This window comes from Capra hircus, chromosome 19 (assembly GCF_001704415.2).
Source record: "Capra hircus breed San Clemente chromosome 19, ASM170441v1, whole genome shotgun sequence".
Classification (NCBI taxonomy): domain Eukaryota; kingdom Metazoa; phylum Chordata; class Mammalia; order Artiodactyla; family Bovidae; genus Capra; species Capra hircus.
The window spans coordinates 22066160-22085328 of record NC_030826.1 but is presented as its reverse complement, the minus strand read 5'-3'; the positions used below and the strand labels follow the sequence as shown (position 1 = coordinate 22085328).

Below are 19169 nucleotides of genomic sequence, written 5' to 3'. Positions count from 1 at the left end.
TAGACCAGCTTCCACACCGGGCAGCTGGGCCTCGATCCCACAGGGAAACTCTGTCAGGGTGACCTGGCCTGAGGGCGAGGGAGCTGAGGTGTCACGCTCCCCAGAGGCATTGGCGGAGGGGCCCTGGGGTGATGTTGGTTTCCGGGCATTTCCAGCCTGCCACATGAGGGCTAGAGGCCAGTCTCACCTGTGGGGGAACCGCCCTCTGGCACAAAGAGGCGGCCGGAAGGTTCTGAGGGGTCGAGATGGTCTCTGGGGTAGCACCAAGTACCCCTGTCAGCACGATGCAGGCCCCGAGAGGGACACAGTGGACGTGAGGCTCCAGCCTGCCAAGGAGGTGAAGGCGCGCAGGGTACTCAGGAGAAGTCGAAATCCAACACAAAACATCACAGGAGGCTTATTTAAAACTTAAGAGAAAGTGGTATGAGCCGATCACGTAGGCACATTCTAGCCACCTGACCAGCCCTAAAGGTTGAAACCCACCCCCTCGGAACTGCCCAAGCCGGGTGCAAATCAGAAACCCGATTATTTCTGAGCTGTGCTGACCAGCTGATACATTCTGCTGCAGAATAGCTCACGGACCCACGGGTACGCAGCCTTGTTCATCTTAGTAAATAGATGCATAGTGTAGTTCTGGAGACAAGTATGCAGGCCCCTGGCAGACAGAGCAGCCCCTTAAAAGATCCAGTGTCAGGGTTTTCACGTCTTGGCCACCAGACCCTACAAGATATACTGAAGAGGCTTTCAGAAGAGCCCTTCCTCCCCTGGAGATGAGGTTAGCAGCCTGGCCTGGCATGGGCCATCCCTATGCCAAGGCCAGGCCGGTCCCGTGCTGTCCGGCTGTGGGGCACCCATGGAGTCAAGCAGAGGGGACCCCAGGGCTTGGGCGCGGCTCCATGGTTAGGAGGAGATGGAAGTATGCTAAGACCCAGCCTTAGACCTCGCCCGGTGCACCAGGTTCAAGGTAAAGACAGCAGAGGGTGGGGCAACTGAGTTGGTATTTCCTGTGCCTTCTGGCTCCACCAAAGAGGGGGGAAGGGGAAGGGGGAGGGGGAGGGGAGGGGGCGGGGGGAGTGCATGGAGGAAACGGAGGGCACGTCTGCCTCAGGATGTCTTGGTTGCTTTGCAAAGCCTTCCAAGCGGGGTGGGGGTTGGGGTGGCCTGTGGTCGCCTTTCTGCCTGAAGTGTTCTGAGATAGTGGGGAAAGTAAGTGATAGGCTTTGACCTCAGAGCTGCATTTTTCTCTTTCTCACCACGCACTACCTATGTGACTTCAGACAAATTGCTCAACCTCTCTGAGCCTTAGTTACCTCATCCGGAAACAGGAATGCAAATTCCTACTTCTGTGTTGTAAGAATCAAATGCAGTAATTAAATAAAGCGTTCAGCATAGTGCCTGCCCCCCTAGGAAGCATTCATTCTATATTAAAGAGTTTCGAGCAGTGATATTTTAGGAAGGTGTAGCCACACAGCCACTGGAAAGACTATTCTGGGGATGGTGTAGAACTTACCTCATCAAAGAGTGACCTTCGCACACAAAAATATGGCTTCAGTGACTGGCTGACAGAATTCAAACAAACCACAAAACAAATTACAGGGAGTGTAGGAGGAAAGAATTGAGTCTCACAGTCCAGCATGCAGGGAAGGGGGCTTTAGGCCAAACAAGAATGTGCCTCCTTGTAGCCTGGAACTAAATGGTGTCTGTGCTCAAGATATGAACTGAAGAAGCTGGTGAGAATGAATGAGAATTAATGCTCCTACAAGCATGGAAGTGACTCCAACTCAAACCACAATGGGTTAGAAGTTTTAAGCATCTTTCTGATACCCAGCCTGTTTCAGTGAGGACTTTTCCATTAGCAAGGAATAAAACTTGAAAACCAATGAAAACTGGATTACAGACAAAAGGGAGTGATTGACTTCTAAGGCCAACAGTCCAGGGTTGGTTATGGATGGCTTCAGGCATGGCTGGATCCAGGTCATGCTGTGTCATCAAAATTTATCTCTTTCTCCATATCTTGCCTCTGCCTCCCTGATTAGCTTCATGTTCAGAAGCAGGTTCGCATAACAGGGTTGCAAGGATGGCCACTGACATCCTTATAGTTCATCGAAGATGAACTCCTATGTTCATATCAACCACAGAGAAGACCTCTGGCCTGGCACAGGTCATACCATATGTCCATCATGGACAAATCACAGTGGACAAGGAAAGGGGCTAGACTTCCCTATAGCTCCGATGGTAGAGAATCTGCCTGCAATGCAGGAGGCCCGGGTTCGATCCCTGGTCAGGAAGATCCCCTGTGGAAATGGCAATCCACTCCAGTATTCTTGCCTGGAGAACCCCATGGACAGAGAAGCCTGGTAGGCTACAGTCCATGGGGTCACAAAGAGTCAGACATGACTAAGTGACTAACACATGAGGAAAGGGAGTATTTGCTGCAGAGACCTAGGGTGTGGTGGGCATATGGCACCTAATGAACACATGTGCTAAACAGACTGTCATAGAATCTATATAAAACCTACACAGAATAGAGTGCCTCTCTAAAGAGATGCCAAGTAGATTTTTTTCATTACCCTCCAGATTAAGAATGATTCATTTTTGAAGGACCTTGACCACGGGTCATGGGGGTGGATCACACAGCAATAATCTCAACAACCTGGATTGACTGCATACTTATCTCCAGAACCACTGACCCTTGCCCAACACCATGGAATCTATTAACTCGAGATGAAGAGGGCTGCGTAACGGTGGGTCCGTGAGCTGTTTTGGGGCAGAATGTGCGAGCTGGCCGACTCAGCTTAGTAATGATCGGGTTTATGATTTGCACCTGGTTTGGGTGGTTCGGAAGGGGTGGGTTTCAACCTTTAAGGCTGGTCATGTGGCTAGCATGTGCTTACGTGCTCAGCTCACTCTAAGACACTCCCACCATGAGTAGCCTCCGGGTTTCTACACCAGGAGTGGGTGGAGCCTTGTGAATATCCACCATGAAGACTGCAGGAAGGCAGTTCAGGCAATGTAACCTCGGTGTGGATGGTGCGGCTGGTGCCTCTGTGGCCTCTGCCTCCAGACACATCCCCCCACACACTTCCCCCCTCCCGCATCAAGGACCTGTTGACTCTAATGACTAGACTACAGCGAAAGGGGTGGAACGTCTCTTCCAAGATGAGGTTACTGAAAGAGAATGTGTTGGGGGAAGGAAGGAAGGAAGGATGAAGGGCTATAGAAACTGCCATGATACACACATGTCATTACACATTTGTCCAAACCCATATACAGCCTAACATCAAGGATGACTCCTCAACTGTGGACTGGGGTTAGTAACGACATATCAACATAGGCTCATCAACTGTAACACATGGACCAACCCATGAAAGGTGTTAACAACTGGGGAGACTCCAGTGACAAGGAATCCTTGTCTCCTGCCAACAGCCAGCGAGAGAACTCAGAAGTGGGTTCTACCCCCATTAAGCCTTGTGGTGACCATGCCCCAGTGACACCTTGATCACAGCCTGTGAGACCAGAAACCAGCTGCATCCAGCTGAGCGAAACCCAGCTTCCCGACCCACAGAATCTGCGAGGTGATGAAGCTGTTTGAAGACACAAAATCTGGGGATAATTTTGTTACTAATACAGTTGGCCTCTCCCTCACCATTAGCTGTGTTCCTCAGCTGGCTGCTTCTCCTCCTCCTCGACCTGAGGGTGGAAAACCCCAAACCCCACCTTCTCCTGAGGAGCCATGCGTTATCCAGCTCCACAGACTCCCACTGCCGGTACTCAGGGGATTCTTAAGTTGATAACTTATCCCAAAGTGATGCTGTGTCCTGCAGGGTTGAGGGGACTTCTGGGTGAGTGAGAAGTGCTAGGGAAGATTAAGCATTTTCTGCCTGTTATGCTCACATATGGAGCTGTCGGTAGCTATTTAGATTACATTTTCATGGTCTGTGTCTTGCATCCTGCCACCTGCTGCTGCTGCTACTGCTGCTGCTAAGTCGCTTCAGTCGTGTCCAACTCTGAGCCCACCAGGCTCCCCCGTCCCTGGGATTCTCCAGGCAAGAACACTGGAGTGGGTTGCCATTTCCTTCTCCAATGCATGAAAGTGAAAAGTGAAGTCGCTCAGTCGTGTCAGACCCTTAGCGACCCCATGGACTGTAGCCTTCCAGGCTCCTCTGTCCATGGGATTTTCCAGGCAAGAGTACTGGAGTGGGGTGCCATCGCATTCTCCGATCCTGCCCCCTACCTTGTCATTATAACATCTTAGGTGATAATCTAGTCTGTAGGTTCTTCTGTCTCATTTGTTCCCCAGTCAAAACATCCTGAGTGGGTGGGAATCGTCATCTCCAGGTTATGGTTTAGACTTAAAGAGAAGTGGCTTAACTTGTTTGTGAGAGATGGGCTCCACAGTCTCCAATGGTCTTTTTAGAAAATGCTTCTTAAGCCATTGCTCAGTCCGCAGTTCTCTGCTAACTGCTGCCAGGATGCTGGGAACACCCATCTCCATGGACCAGGCTCCCCTTTGCCCTGGTGTGGCATAGGCATCACACACCCAACCTTGCACAATTCCACCTCCATCTGAGAAGCGAGGTGTTACAACCCCAGTTACGCGTGGGGAAATGGACACAGACAGGGAAAGTGACCTGCACAGAGTCACTCAGGGGAGGAGCTAGGGTTTCGCACCAAGTCTAGCTGCTTCCAAAGGTCCAGCTCTTAATCACTGTGCAGTGGTGCCTCAGATAGGCTCACCAAAGCCAGGGGAGCCGAACTACACACCCTCCTGGAGTTTGGCCACCAGGGAAAGAGGCAGATGAAGACAGAACAGGGGCTCATAGGCAGAGCCGGTGGCTGAAGCTGGCTAGGATGTATATAGATGAAAAGAGGGTGTCTTTCCTGGGAACTGTGGCTGGCAGGGAAGCTTCCTGGGGAGAAGGGGACCTGGGGAGGCAGATAGCCCCACCCACGGGGCCCTGGAGAGCCCCAGGGTGATGAGGAAACACATTTTCGGGCCTCCTGGCCCTACTGTGTACTTGTTCATGCTCAAATCTGGTCTTTGACACTCTTGACACGCACCACCCCACTTCTGACCGTCCCCAGGAAGGGCCTAGGAAGGGTCCTACCTCCCCTCCCACCCCAGTCAGACACGCCGATCTACAGCTACTCACTGCCCACAACGTGCCGTTGACGATGGTGCCAAGGCCTCGAAGCTCGAAACAGCGACCCAGGACCAGCAGCACCTACAGGACCTAGAGATTGTTAGCAACTCTCGGGCCAAGCCCAGATCTCCCGAATCAGAACCTGCAGCTTAACAAGCTCCCCAGGTGGCTCACGTGCACGCTGATGTTTGAGCAGCCCCAGGCGCTTGTTCTCTCTTGTGCCTGCAAATCTTGTGAGGAGTCACCCACTGGTATTTCATTGTGCAGACTATTTATTCAATGCCTATTTGTGGACATTTACTTGGTTTCCTGTCTTTTTGGCTATTCTGAACAACTCTGCGAGGAACATCCTTAAATGCACATTTACTGCAAGTGTCTGGTGCTTTGGGTGCATTCTTGGAAGTGAACTTACAAGCCAAAAGATAATTAAAACAAGAAACACTGGTATAGCCTTTGAGCCCTGGAAGGTACTGTTCTAAGCACTCTGTGTATGAACTCATTTAATCTTCATAAGCTCTCTACAGGCTTCCCAGGTGGCGCTAGTGGTAAAGAGCCCACCTGCCAATCAACGCGGGTTTGATCCCTGGGTTGGGAAGATCCCCTGGAGGAGGGTATGGCAACCCACTCCAGTATTCTTGCCTGGAGAATCCCATGGATAGAGGAGCCTGGTGGACTATAGTCCATGGGGTGATACAGAGTCAGACCCGACTGAAGCGCCTTAGCATGCACAGCTCTCTATGAGAAAAGAACTCTTCTCATCCTCATTTCATAGGAAGTTTAAGGGACTTGCTAAGGTCGCACAGATAATAGATGATGGAGCTGGGATCTGAATCCTGATGGTCTGGTGAAGGCATCTAGGATATGCCACTCCAAAATATGCGACTTTGGTATAAGGATTATTTTGAGCTGAAGGCAACTGAGAATCAACAGATGTAAGAGGCGCTCTTTGCTCTCCCCTATGTGCCTAAAAGCAGGGAGTCGTTTCCTTTTGTGAAAGTGCACAGGTTGTCCTCCACCTCCTGTTCCATGATGAGGACAGCAACTCTTGTCACTGGAGACAGAGAGTCACCAAGATGCGTCAGCATAAACAGACCTTGTTAAATAATCCTTATCTGCCACTAATTTCCCCAGTTATTTCCTACTCACTTCCCCATAGTTTATTGGCTCTAGAAACCCAAATTCCTGTTCCTTTTTCTACTCACTTCTCAATTTATCACTTTTTTGTTAAAATGGTGTAAGTTCCTGAGTCTAACTTCTTTGGCTTTTCACTTCTGTGAAAGCCCTGTGTATGTAAAAACTATTAACATCAATGACATTGTATGCCTGGGAATTCCCTGGTGGTCCAGTGGTTAGGGCTTTGTGCTTCCAAAGCAAGCTGCATGGGTTCGATCCCTGGTCGGGGAACTAAGATCCTGCATGCTGCAGGGTGCCGCCAAATTAATAAACCACCAGCAAAAAAAAACATCGTATTCCTTTTCTCCTGCAAATCTGTCTTTTGTCAGTTTAATTTGCAGGCAACATTCAATGAACCTAAGAGAGCAGAGGAAAAGTTTTTTCCTCCACTTCCCTGGCTTCAGAATCTTTGTGTGCCCTTACTGTATGTTTAAGCGCTCACTTTAAATATCCTCCTTGCTTTTCCCAAGAGTCCAATAGGAAATGGTATTGGAAGAATACACGGATCTTTATTTTTATGCCCCTTATATATGCAAGTGGTGCTAAAATCCTCTTTGAGCCCTGCCTTTAGGGATCCACTTCCTTATACTAGATACTGTCACACAGGCTTCTTTCCTCTTTGGCCGTGCTTGCGAGGAAACTCAAGACTAGGTTTTGTCCTCAATTACAGCAGCTCTTTGTCCTCTGGGTTCTGGTGAAGTCCCTTTCTACTGATCCCCCACCCTCCCCACTTCACTATCTGGCCTTTATCCTTTCACCCTGGTTTTAATGCCTGTATTACATAGAGGGTGTCTTTTATTGTAGTCGTCCCTATTTCATTCTGAAAATAGGTGGATACAAATAAATATTTAAAGAAGTGAATAAAAGAACGCATTTAAACGAGCTCTTTGGACCCTTACTGCTTTGTAAGAACTTCTCCAGGTTGGCAACAGTGGCGCTAGTATTCAAAACATCCTGTTATTTGTGCTTGCCAGCTTAATTTGTACCTGCCCCAGGGCTTCTGGAGAAAAATAGTAATTTGTAATTTACCAGCAATGGGTTTCACACACCCCGCACCCCTGTGTTCTCATTCTGAAAAAGGAACCAGCAAATGTAAAGAACAGAAACCTCCTGGGAATTCACTAGTGGACCAGTAGTTAGGACTCCGAGCTTGCACTGCTGGGGGCCTGGATTCTATCCCTAATTGGGGAAATAAGATCACGCAAGATGCAGGGTGGAGCCCCCCAAAAAAGCCCCTTCTTATGCTCTGAGGTTGGAAATAGTGTTTACAGTTTTGTTGTTTAGTTAGTAAGTCATTTCCGATTTTTTGGCAACCCCATGGACTGTAGTCCACCAGGCTCCTCTGTCCATGGGATTTCCAAGGCAAGAATACTAAACTAGGTTACCATTTTCTTCTCCAGGGATCTTTCTGACTAAGGGATCGAACCTGCATCTCCTTCATGGACAAGTGTGTTATTTACCATCTGAGCCACCAGGGAAGCCCAGTGCCACCATCTAAAAGCAATGCTGTCTCTTAGATTGGTCCATTCAAACAACCATCTGAGGCTGCTGGTCTCCAAAAACCAGTAACAGTTTATCTCTCAGGGAAATCGCAGTGATTTTTATCTTTGCTAATATGCATTTTCTGATTTCTTTAAAAAACAAGTTTTCGTCAGTAGTGTCATAGAAACAAAGGTACTTTTTCCAGGTTTTTTTGGTATGGAAAATTTCAAGTATATACAAATTATATAGACATAGCATAATGAAACCCCATGTACATAGCAATTGCACGCTGGGTTCCAAGAAGACTACAATAACCATATGAAGCCATTGTTCAACTTATCATTCCCCAAAACTTATTTGATCACAGAACCTTATTTTATTCCATAGAAAGCACTTTGGGAATATAGCGATATATACAAACCACTTGATAATGATTATATTCCAAAACAAAATTATTAGAATTTAACTTTGACAAGATACATTCCATGCAATAGGAGTCATTACTTAATCGAGTTATTAATTTCTTAAATTTCTGGGAAGTTTACCACATTTTTAAGATTTATCGTATTGTTATTAATTATACCTACTGCTGGTTCTCTTAAGGGCACCAGCTTAATCCGATACACTTAGAAAGGTTGGGAAATTGAAACAGTATTAGCTTCAACACGCCTGTGCCTTCTCTCTTCCTCCCCCATGCCCTGCACACACAAATTATAGCTTTAATCGTACATGCTTTAAATATTTTTCCATCAAAACCTTGGAACTGATTAGCTCATTCATTTTATAGAAAACTTACATTACATAACCTAAAGGGCAAAATTAGCCCTCGTATTGTCATTCCCATCAGCCAAGTGAGACTTGATTTCTATTAAAAAGAGATTGGCATTTGTTATTTGGCTATACCCCAGTACAAAATATAAAGTTTTAAAAATAGAATAAAAAGAGATGAGCTTTCAAAAAATCTTTCAGCTGCACTACATGGCCTTCAGGGACCCCCAATCAGGGATCAAACTCGTACGCCCTGCAATGGCAGTGCAGAGTCTTAACCACCGGACCACCAGGGAAGTCCTGAGACTGGCTTTTAAAACGTGTTTGTAAGAATGATAACATGCACTCCTGGGACATGTTTATTTCTGAGTTGCAACTCCAAGACTAACAGATAAGGCAGAGCCTCACCATGAAATGAAGGCTGGAGTGAAATAAGACACCTTCCCTTTCAATAGCCCTTACTGACCTCTTTGCTTTACCCAAAGGGACTTTTCCTCAGGGAAGACAACAGTCTGAGATTGAAGAGATGTGGGTGGTCATGTGGAATGTCGTCACTCTGACAGCCTCATTTTCCAAGATGTTGAAAGTGAGGACCTCCCAGCGCAGGCGCACTTTGCTTCCACCACCATGACCATTTCTGTGCAGGACCCTGTGGCACACACGAAACCCACAGGGGATCCTGGTGCCCAGATGCCATGTTTCTAGCTGTCCCTTTGCCCTGCGTACAGGTTTTTCCAGCCCAGAGCAGCAGATCACAATCATCATCAGGCTGGGCTGGACTGAGGCATGGTTGCTTCTGCAGAATGGGAGGAAGGCAATGTGAAAGGGCAGGTGGGAAGGGGCTGGCCTAACACCGACACTCACAGGTGCATCTCGGGGCAGATCGGGCTGGGGAAAGAGTGCGCACTGAATCTGCAAACACACTCCTCAAAATTCCAGAGCCCAGGAACCCCTTGGAAAATCTTCCAGGAGAATGCATACCCCAGTCAGAAGTATTATTATTAATTCACAATTGCATCTCAACATTTCTCAAGAGGAGGAGCCATTGTTCTCACTTTTCTTAACCCGACATTATGACTTTTAAGAAAAACAGCAGCATCTCTGAGTTTTTTAAAAGATAATTTATTATCAAATGAAGAAGTCAAAGCAAAATGGAGGGGAGCAGATGACAAACATAAATTTAAAGTGTCGTTTTCCTCAAATACTATTCCTAAGGTTAGAAACAGGAAATGTATCCAATGAAGAGGTACTTAATCTTTTTCAAATGCCTGTGATTTCAAAAGAAAACCTCTCTCTGAATATATAGATCCTTATTACACAAAAGATTAAATTTAAGAGTCTGAGAAAAGAGACTTTTTAACTCATAAGTAAATGGTATTTCCCAGACACCCTTTGGAATGTTTGTTTTTAATCAGTGGGCTTTAAAATTCATCGCTTCCACCTTGAGAACTAATATGAATCCACCACTGATCGACAACATTCAATCTACACCTTCACCTGCTTCCTTTTCTGCAACTTTCAGCAAAGCACATTTGGGGGAAAAGAAAGGATTCGAGAAAACTGCAGTTGGGTCCCCGGTGGATAACAAAATCAAAATCTGCTTTTCCATTCACATGACGCATCCACAGGCACTCACTTCTACTTACTTTACTAACATATTTCATATCAAAAAATCTCACATGTGCATCTCAACACAAGGCCACGTTCAAAGACTATGTTCCCTCCCACTGGTCTTTCCAGCCGTGCTGTCCACGACATTATCCTGAGCTCGTTATGTGTCTCCATTGGGCCAGAGCAATTGGAATTTTCTTTCTCATTGTTTTAGTTGCTAACTCATGTCAGATTCTTTTGCAACTGTACCCTGTCAGGCTCCTTTGTCAGTGGGATTTCCCAGGCAAGAATACTGGAGTGGGTTGCCACGTCCTTCTCCAAGGGATCTTCCTGAGGTGGGTTGAACCTGCATCTCCTACATTGGCAGGCAGATTCTTTACCACTGAGCCACCAAGAAAGCCACGGGAATTCTCTTACTATAGTTTAAAAATTACATTGATCACTTGTCTTAAATGACAAGCTTATGAAATCAGAGAGAAAAAGCCATTTTTATCCATAAATGCTGTGTCACTCTTCCAAAAGCAGGAGGCATCTACTGCTCTGCATGATGACAGGAGATTATGGGGTCCTGGGGTGCCCCCGAGGGACCCCTGCTGAGCTTCGTGCTGGCAAACTTGGGACCATGGAGCTGACTGCACGCTCCACGGAAGGGGTGTTTCTAGTCAGGGGCACAATGGACATACTGCTGTTAAATTTGAGAAAGACAGCAGACCATTTAGCCCTCTAGGCCTCTGATGACTTCAAATGACAGTGATTATCGTCACACCTGCTCTCCTTTGAACAGAAGTCCTGCTGTGGCTCTAGGGTATCCACCGAGCCTCAATTCTGCTTTCAGGACAGATGGAAGCCATCAGCACAAACCCGGAGGTACAGCGGGAGTGCGGGCTTCCAGGACTCTGCAAGCACCTGACATCATCTGGATGCAGAGGAAATACCCACGCTTTTGTTCTCTCCAATATCAGATGAGCAAAAGCCATCTGCCACCATCTTTACTCAGAATCCACAGGGATTGGTAGCAGGAAGAAGTCAGGGCCAGGTGAGGCAGGGCAGGGTAGGGTGTGAAGCAGGGCAGGCAAGAGGCTGAAGGCCAGAGGCAGCCTGGCCTCCGTGCCCTTCTGGTCTGGCCCAGCCTGTGTCCCTACTTCTGTGGGGGCCCATCAGCTATTCACAGTTTCTTCCGTTCACACTCAATGCCATGACTATCACATTAAAAGGAACGTTTGAACGTGTACAGTCACCATGGCACCCGGGCTTTGGAGTTTGACTTGCGACATCACTCTTGATGCTCAGCTCACCTTTAGTTCACTTGGGGTGGGGGGGGGGTGTCGATTTCCTTGCTTTTTTGCTTAGAGCTCAGGCACCAGCAAAATTCCTCTGCAGTGCTGACCCAAGGTCGCTAGAAAGGACACGCACCCTGATGAACCAGATCATTAGAAACATCTATGTCCACCTCCTCCCAGCGGGAATCAAGTCTTAGGTATGGCTGTTGCCTCCCACTGTGAGTAAAGTCCCCCTCGTAGGACTCCCCAAAAAGTGTTTTCCCTAAGCATTCTTTCAAAATGCCGATTCTCTCCAAAGGGGCCTCTGCTATGTTTTGCCTTGTGAAAAAATTAGGAAAGTATTGGGGACCCCAAAACACATATCAGGAAGAGTTAAACAAGCTTGTGGAAGACGTCATTGTCGTTTAGTTGCTAAGTTGTGTCCGACTCTTGTGGCGGCATGGACTGCAGCCCATCAGTCCTGTCCACGGGATTTCCCAGGCAAGAATACTGGAGTAGGTTGCCGTTTCCTTCTCCAGGGGTCTTCCTGACCCAGGGATCGAACCTGAGTCTTCTACATTGTCAGGTGGGTTCCTTACCACTGAGCCACCAGGGAAGCCCCAGTGAAGACACTGTCAAATGCCAAAGGTTCAAGGCACTTTGCTCGGAACCAAGCTTGGAACCCACAGCGGAAGGAACTGGAACCAACCTGTTACCCCCAAACTCAGCCACCAGTTGACCCGACCCCACTGTAGAGGCAAGAATGGGGTGAACCTTTTCTTTCCTTCTTTCTTTTTTGAAAGGCATCTTATATTGTGATTTGGGGTTTTTTTTCCATATCACAAAAAAGATTTAGAGAATTCCAAAGAGTTTTAGTTAACAGGAAATACAAATAGAAATGTAAAAAAAAAAAAACAGAATGGAACTCAACTCTCCACAGATTGAACCCATATGGGTGTCACAGCTCACTGAGTTAGCACCACTTTTGTAGTAGTGAAGACACCCGGGGCTGAAACGTCTTCAAACTCACTTTTTCCATCTCAGGGAGATTTTCCATGCTCTTCCTCAAACAGACTGACCAACGGAGGAAGCGCTCCCCCTCCTCCCTATTTCAAAGTGCGGGGCATTTTCCTTTCGCTCTAAGCCATTCTTTGATTTTCTCATCAAATTGAGACTTCGGGGAAGCTATGTAGCAGCAAACTAGGAAATACACTCCCTTTAAACACAGTTGGGAAAAAAAACGTAAAAACCGAATTCACTGGATAATTAGAAGCTACTGTGACATTTTCTTTTCTTCTCCAGGCTGGGCTTAGAGGTATCTCTGGGTTAGACTGTTCTGGGGCTAGAAGGACACGCGAGGGCAGCCTGGCCCAACCAGACCGACCCGGGGAAGGGGGCCGGCCCCCTGGAGCCTGCTCCAGTCAGTTCTCCTCCAACAGGTAATCACTGCCCGCGAACTCCGTGGCTTCGAGCTCCACGCTGGACAGGAACCTCCTCAGTGTCTTGCGGCAGTTGTAATCCAGGGTGGTGGTGTACACGGTCTTGGGGTACTTGGGGTAGATGATGGTGGTGCTGAGGAAGCGGGTGGGTTTGTGGCGGGGCTCGAAGCGCACCTCCGCCTTGTAGTTGCGCCACGTGCAACTGGGAATGCAGGTGATGGTCTGGCTGCAGGAGGCCACCGCCAGGCCCAGGGGCAGCTGGACGTCGTCAATGAAGTGCCTCTCTGAGTCGTACTTGACCGAGGACGTGTACCTGGGCGGGAGACACAAGGCCACGTGAAGCCGCTCCTCGGAGCTGGGGGCACAGGGGTCCCTACTGTGCCCTCAGACCTTGAGATGTGGTGACTCTGGGGAGAAGCTGCATGGAGTTTATGATGTGCTTACCATGTGGTCCTTTTCTGTTCTAAGCACTTTACTTCCAGGATCTAATTAATTAACCTTCCCAACAACGCCAGGAGGAGGAATTGGGGGTGCAGAGGTTAAGGTCACAGTGAGAGGGAGCGTGGAGCTGGGGCCTCCATGCAAGGCATGCAGGATTCCCAAGTTCACCTGCATTTCTGCTCCCCCTGAATGGAGTTGGCTCCCACTCACTTAAATTTTCAGACCTTGGACAAATTACTTCCAAGCCTCTGTTTCCTCTTTTATATATATATATATTTATATATTATTGGGTCTCAGTTGCAGCTGCACTGGGTCTTAAATGCAGCGTGTGGGATCTTAGTTCCCTGACTAGGGGTCAAACCTACACTCCTTGCATTGGAAGCACGGAGTCTTAACACCAGGAAAATCCCTCCTTCCTGAAAAAGGTGCCCAGCGTAAGGGGGGAGAGTGTTTAAACAGCAACTGCTATTGATGGGAATGATTATATAATAAGGCCGATTCTCCTGTCCACGAGGGGTGAGTTGTTTCTCTGTCCCCTGAATGAACAATCATCTCTTTAATGAGAGGAGCAGAGAACCCAGACATCCTGAATGCTGGTTCTGAAAGCTCTCTGATAACCAAATCCTGGTACTGGGGCCACCTCCGCCTTCAATTTGGAGACCCCTCAGGCTCAGGGAACCGAGACGTGACCTTATCCATCAAAGCCAATTAACAGTCTTGATTTCCATAAAATAATTAACACCCACATTCCTCAGCAGCTACTTTATTATTATTTGTTGAGTCCTTCTTGGGCAATTTGGGAGGCTTTTTTTGGAAGCAAAGCATGAATTCATTTGACTTCCTAATTATTGCCTCTTCACCGTTACTGAAACGTGTACAAGCATCACACATAGGCACAGATAACAGACTGCCCCTCGCCATCCCCTACCCACTGGTCAGGGAGTAAGAATCAGCAGTCTTTTCAAAACGAGTCTGATGGGAACATCTATTCTCCTTGGGCAAGTAGGTTAAGGGGCTAGGGAAGCTCATGTCATGAAGTCATGTCCCCATTTGATTCAAAATACAAGCTCTCCAGGAATAAAAGGCTGAACCGCTCACCTCCAAACTGCTGAGTCGCCTTTGTTCTGTGTCAAAGGGCTCTTTGTGTTCATGCAATGAAACTCCAGCTATAAAACCACTAGTTACCCAAAGTAAAATTCCTTTCTCTAAAAAGATGTGTCTTTTAATGGAGTCTTTCAAAGGCTCTCTGACCCCAGATGAGCCTGGGTAAGATAAATTTCCCAAGGAAGAACAGTACTTGCCCAATGAAATCAGAACCTGAGACAAGGTGATAGCACCTTGATGCTGGCGTGGGGTGGGGGTAAGATGTGGAAAGCAGCTTCTAGGAAGAGGAATTCAGTTCAGTTCAGTTGCTCAGTTGTGTCTGACTCTTTGCGACCCCATGAACCACAGCATGCCAGGCCTCCCTGTCCATCACCAACTCCCAGAGCTTACCCAAACTCATGTCCATTGAGTCGGTGATGCCACAAAGAGGAATTACTTTATTACAAATGCTTAAACATCTGATGGCCACGATAAGTGAAGCATAAAAAGCAAGTTGTGGTATAACACAATCTCATTTTCATTTTAATGAGTGTATCTATATTCAAAAGGTTAGAACACCCCAAAGAGAATCCACCAAACTATGAGTTTAGCGCACTTCTGTCATTGACTATTAAAAAAAAAAAAAGCATTAATTACTGGAATCAAAAATGGAAGTGAAATGAAATCAGTGCCCACTGTATTTACCTTACTTCTGTTGGTGGTAAGGGGTCAAGCTCCACTCCTTCGCCAAAGGACAGGGGGCATAACCTTGGTGAGCAGCCGGAGCCAAGGGGGTTGGGGAGAGAAGCTGGATTCTGCAATGATGGAGAATGCAGTCAGCTCACGGGCCCATGTGACGCTTTCCCCACAGAATTCCTGGTTCTAGCTTCCCGCTGACGGGCCCAGCTGTGATTCGTGGCCCCCACCGGGAACTGATGCCAGAGAAGGACTGATCCACAGCAGCAGCAGAGCGTGGACAGCTGTGTTCAAATCTTGGGTCCACTGTGGAGGTGCTGGGTGCCCTCCCCAGAGTCACAGCATATGCCCCACGACCTTCTCTGCACACCCGGGGCGGGGGTGGGGGTCCCCTTCCACTGATGAGGTTTCGTAGAAGGGTGAATAGAGGAAGCAAATCTGAGCTCAGCACTGTGACTGTGACCAGTCCCCAGGCCTAGCGCATCATCGCACAGAAAGAAAACCACCATGAACTGGGGTTTTGCTAACCAGAACCTTCAATTACACGCCCCCAGCCCTATCACTGTCTCAGCAACTCTTCAGAAAAGGCCAAAACCAACAAAAAGAAACGCTACCAGGGATTCTTTTTTTTTTTTATACACTGAAGATTCAGTCCAACTTCTCTCATGTCCTCTGCCTCTGGGGCCACCAGATCGACACCCAGCCAAGATGGAGGAATCTGCAAACTCACTGGAAAGGCAGACACCAGAAAGTTCTCTATGGCACCTTCCACTGTCCAGAAAACTCCAAGAACCAGAGCATGGCATCCCAGGGGTTCACCCTCTTCCAGGCTGGTCAAGGCATCGGGCTTTCTGATTCACCAAGCAGCCTGAGTCAGAGATAGGGCCATCCTCCACGGAGGTGCTCGCTTTTCTTCGCCTGATCTGACTTGAGTCAGAGCTTCTGTGTTAAGCCAGCCAAAGGGAGCAGCCCTCCTGGGATAACTGGAAACTGTCATTTTCTTCACCTGATTTGAGAGAAGAACCTACACTTGGGCCAGGACATGGTGGTGGCAGCCCCACCCCTAGGGCTTCCAGGAAGCAGACATTTCTAGAAGGTTGACTTTAAGACTCTTAGGTTACCAGGACAAGGTGTCAAGTATGGGGCATAAGGTGGACATACAAAAGACAAAGGGGACCAGGTAGGTCAGGGAGAGGTGGGGGTCCCCAGGGTCCAGCCCTGAACTCAGGGTCGGGGGGAGAAGTTTAATAAGCCCTCACTGGGGCTTGAGAACTCAGGTCCGAGCGTTGGGGCGGGGCTGGGCACTGGCTGCAGCAGAGCTTCAGGAAACAACCCCAGCAGTGACAGGGGGCCCTGCTCTGCCCACAGACACTCCTCAACCTAGGGTTGCCTTCCCAGCAGTCCTAGGGGCTGCAGGACGACACAGCCACCAAGAGGAGGCAGGCGACTCTCAACACTCACACTGCAGCCTTCTCCCAGGTGTCCACACAGACACTGGGTCCTCTTGCCCTGTCTCCTCCCCTCCTCATCCCTGCCACCAGCACTCTCTGAGCACACACCGTGCCCCAGCGCAGGCTGGGAGGGGGGTGGTGCAGCAGGAGTCAGACTCCTGAACAAGGCACCCACCAGGCGGAAGGGACAAAGTCACAGCCCCTGGCATGGCTCTGGGAGGCATCCAGGAAGACTTCCCAGAGGAGGTGACAAGTTGGGTCGCGAAGGGCAGCCGGCAGGGGTTTGATGGACTGGGTGTTGGAGAGGTAGAAGGAGAGAAGCACGCAGAGGGAGGGAGCAGCCTCAGGGGCAGAGGTGTGTCCATCTGCCTGCGGTCAGGGGATGTGGAAGATGAGGCTATAAAGGGCCAGGCAGCCAGGGTTCTGAAGGCCAAGATGGAGCCAGTGCTGCCTTCGCATGGAAATGAGAGAACACAGTGATGGTCACGGAGAGACAGGATCAAGAATTCCACGCACCAAAGCGGGTGGGCCCCTAAGAAGCAGCAGCTGAACTGACCACAGTCAGTAGCAACTGACTACTTCACTCAGGGGAGAGGGCTGCAAACAGCCATCCCCAAGGCGGAGGAGCCGGCTCAGAGCTCCGAGCTTGACTGTAGGCAGGATGTGGGTCCCTTGAACTCTAGGTAAAGGCAATAAACACTACCATCTGAGCATTTCCTAAGGTACTTGCATTTTCTCTTTAAATAAAAGTTTTAAAGTAAAGTAAAAGGACTCATTGTTGAAAGTTTCCACCCACCTAAAGGCCTCCCATCCATCATGTGCCAGATACAGGTTAGGTGATGGGCCAAGAGGGGCCACTCTGATCTCAAAAGGTCCCCTCCAATGCTGCTAACAGTGCTCTAAAGCTGGCCCTCTTTGCTCAATGAATCTGGGAGTGGAGCAAATCCCTCTCCTCAAGACCTACCGGGAGTGGGGCAGGCCCGTCAGAACCACCGAGAGCGGGGGCAAAGCCCGGAGAAGCCTGGGGTTCCCTCTCGGTGTCCCGGGACCCCTCTGGTCCGGCCAGGTCAGGATATGGTCAAGCCGAAGCCTGGCAGCCCCGGGGGCCGCCACCCCGAAGGGAGGAGGCGGCGGCCCGCCTCTCCCGGGGCTCCCGCGCCTCCCAGGCGATGACAATTTTCCAGCCACCGGCTCCAGCTGGCCGGGCTCTCGCCGCGCTCCCGCCCCGGGGCTCCCGGCGCTGGCCACGCCGTCCCGACGGGCGGGCGGCGGCGCCCACAGCGCGCCCCGGGAGGGCCAGCAGACCGCCTGGGGGTCCGGCACGGGGTGGGGGGATAAGATTGGGGGGAAGGGGCCGGGGCGGGGTCACTTACCGGGGCCGCGCGGGTGGCCGCTGCGTCTGGCTCCAGTGCCCCCGGGGCCGGCGTGCGCTCCCCGCCGCCGCCCCCGGCCGCTGCGAGCGCCCAGTGGCTGGGGCTGGGGCTGGGGGGAAGCCCCGAGTCCGGACTGTCCAGGACGCCGTCGCCCTTCTTCTTCGTGTCCACGAGCTCGGGCACATCCTGCAGGCTCAGCCGGCCCACCATGGCGGTGCGCGCGGCGGGGCCGGGGCCGCTGCCCGCCGGCCGCCCTCCCTGCCAACCACCCGCGCGCCGTCCGGGTCCGCCGGCTGCCGCGCTCCCGGGCCCGCCCCCCGCCCCGCCCCGCCTCGCCGGGGCCAGACCCGCCCGCGGTGGCGGAGCCGCCAGGCCGGGCGCCAGGGGCCGCTGCGCTCCTGCCGTGCGCCGCTCAGCCCTCCGCGAGCGGCCGATCTCAGGCTCCGGGGTCCCGGCCCGGGACCCCCGCCCCACCCGGCCGCCCGCCCCGCCTTGGGCGGACCTGAGACCCCGCTCGCACCGGGCCCACGGGCGCCTTGTCCCCTCGGCCTGGACCAGCTGGGCCGGCGGACGCTAGAATCTCGAGCCCTAGGCGTCGAGGGGAAGGCAGAGTAGAGCCCGGTCTCGCAGAGGCCTGGGGAGCCGGCCGAACCCAGCGAGCAAACAACTGGAAATTATTAATAGTTAATGCGCTTCGTATGGTTCCAGCCGCCTCTTGGCTCAGCCGAGCAGCCTCTCAGGCTGTGTCTGGCTCTCATTTCTGCCCCGGGGGGAAAAGAGCGCCTATTCCGTTTATCCTCAAGGGGACTCGGGGTGGGCGGGGGAACGCATCACGGCCGGCCTGGGTGCTCAGCGGAACAGGTCGTGGCCACAGCGGGCAGGGAAATTCAGCTTGGGTGCAGAGTGGCCCTCGAACCAGATGAGAGGCTCAACCGGCTCTCCATCAGAGAGAAGATCTGTCTGACGGGCTCCCTCGCTGGGACGCGGCGGGGCGGGGAGTGGGTGGTGGTCACAGCTTTTCAGACGGGTTACTTGTCCTTCCTCCTTAGTTTGACAGAGAAGCCCTACCTGAGTGGGAACTCATTGCAACAGCTGCCCAACTGTACAACTGGGCTGTTCTCATATCTAAAAGCACTAGAAAATTCGAGTACTGTTTCTCAGAGACCACCCCGAATATTGGTAAGTATAGGAAATCCCTCCAACCACCACCACCAGCCACCCTCCCCTGAGGGTTTTTGATGGGTGCTCA

At 50.5% G+C, this 19169-nt stretch overlaps 1 protein-coding gene across 1 annotated transcript; it reads right to left on the bottom strand.

Annotated features, from left to right (window-relative positions):
- RFLNB (refilin B) lies at positions 9670-18207 on the bottom strand. Its single transcript, XM_018064375.1, has 3 exons — positions 17921-18207; positions 15106-15215; positions 9670-13189 (listed from the first exon to the last, which is right to left on the bottom strand). Exons 1-3 carry the CDS (start codon positions 18128-18130, stop codon positions 12859-12861), a joined length of 651 nt encoding a protein of 216 aa, XP_017919864.1. The 5' UTR covers positions 18131-18207; the 3' UTR covers positions 9670-12858.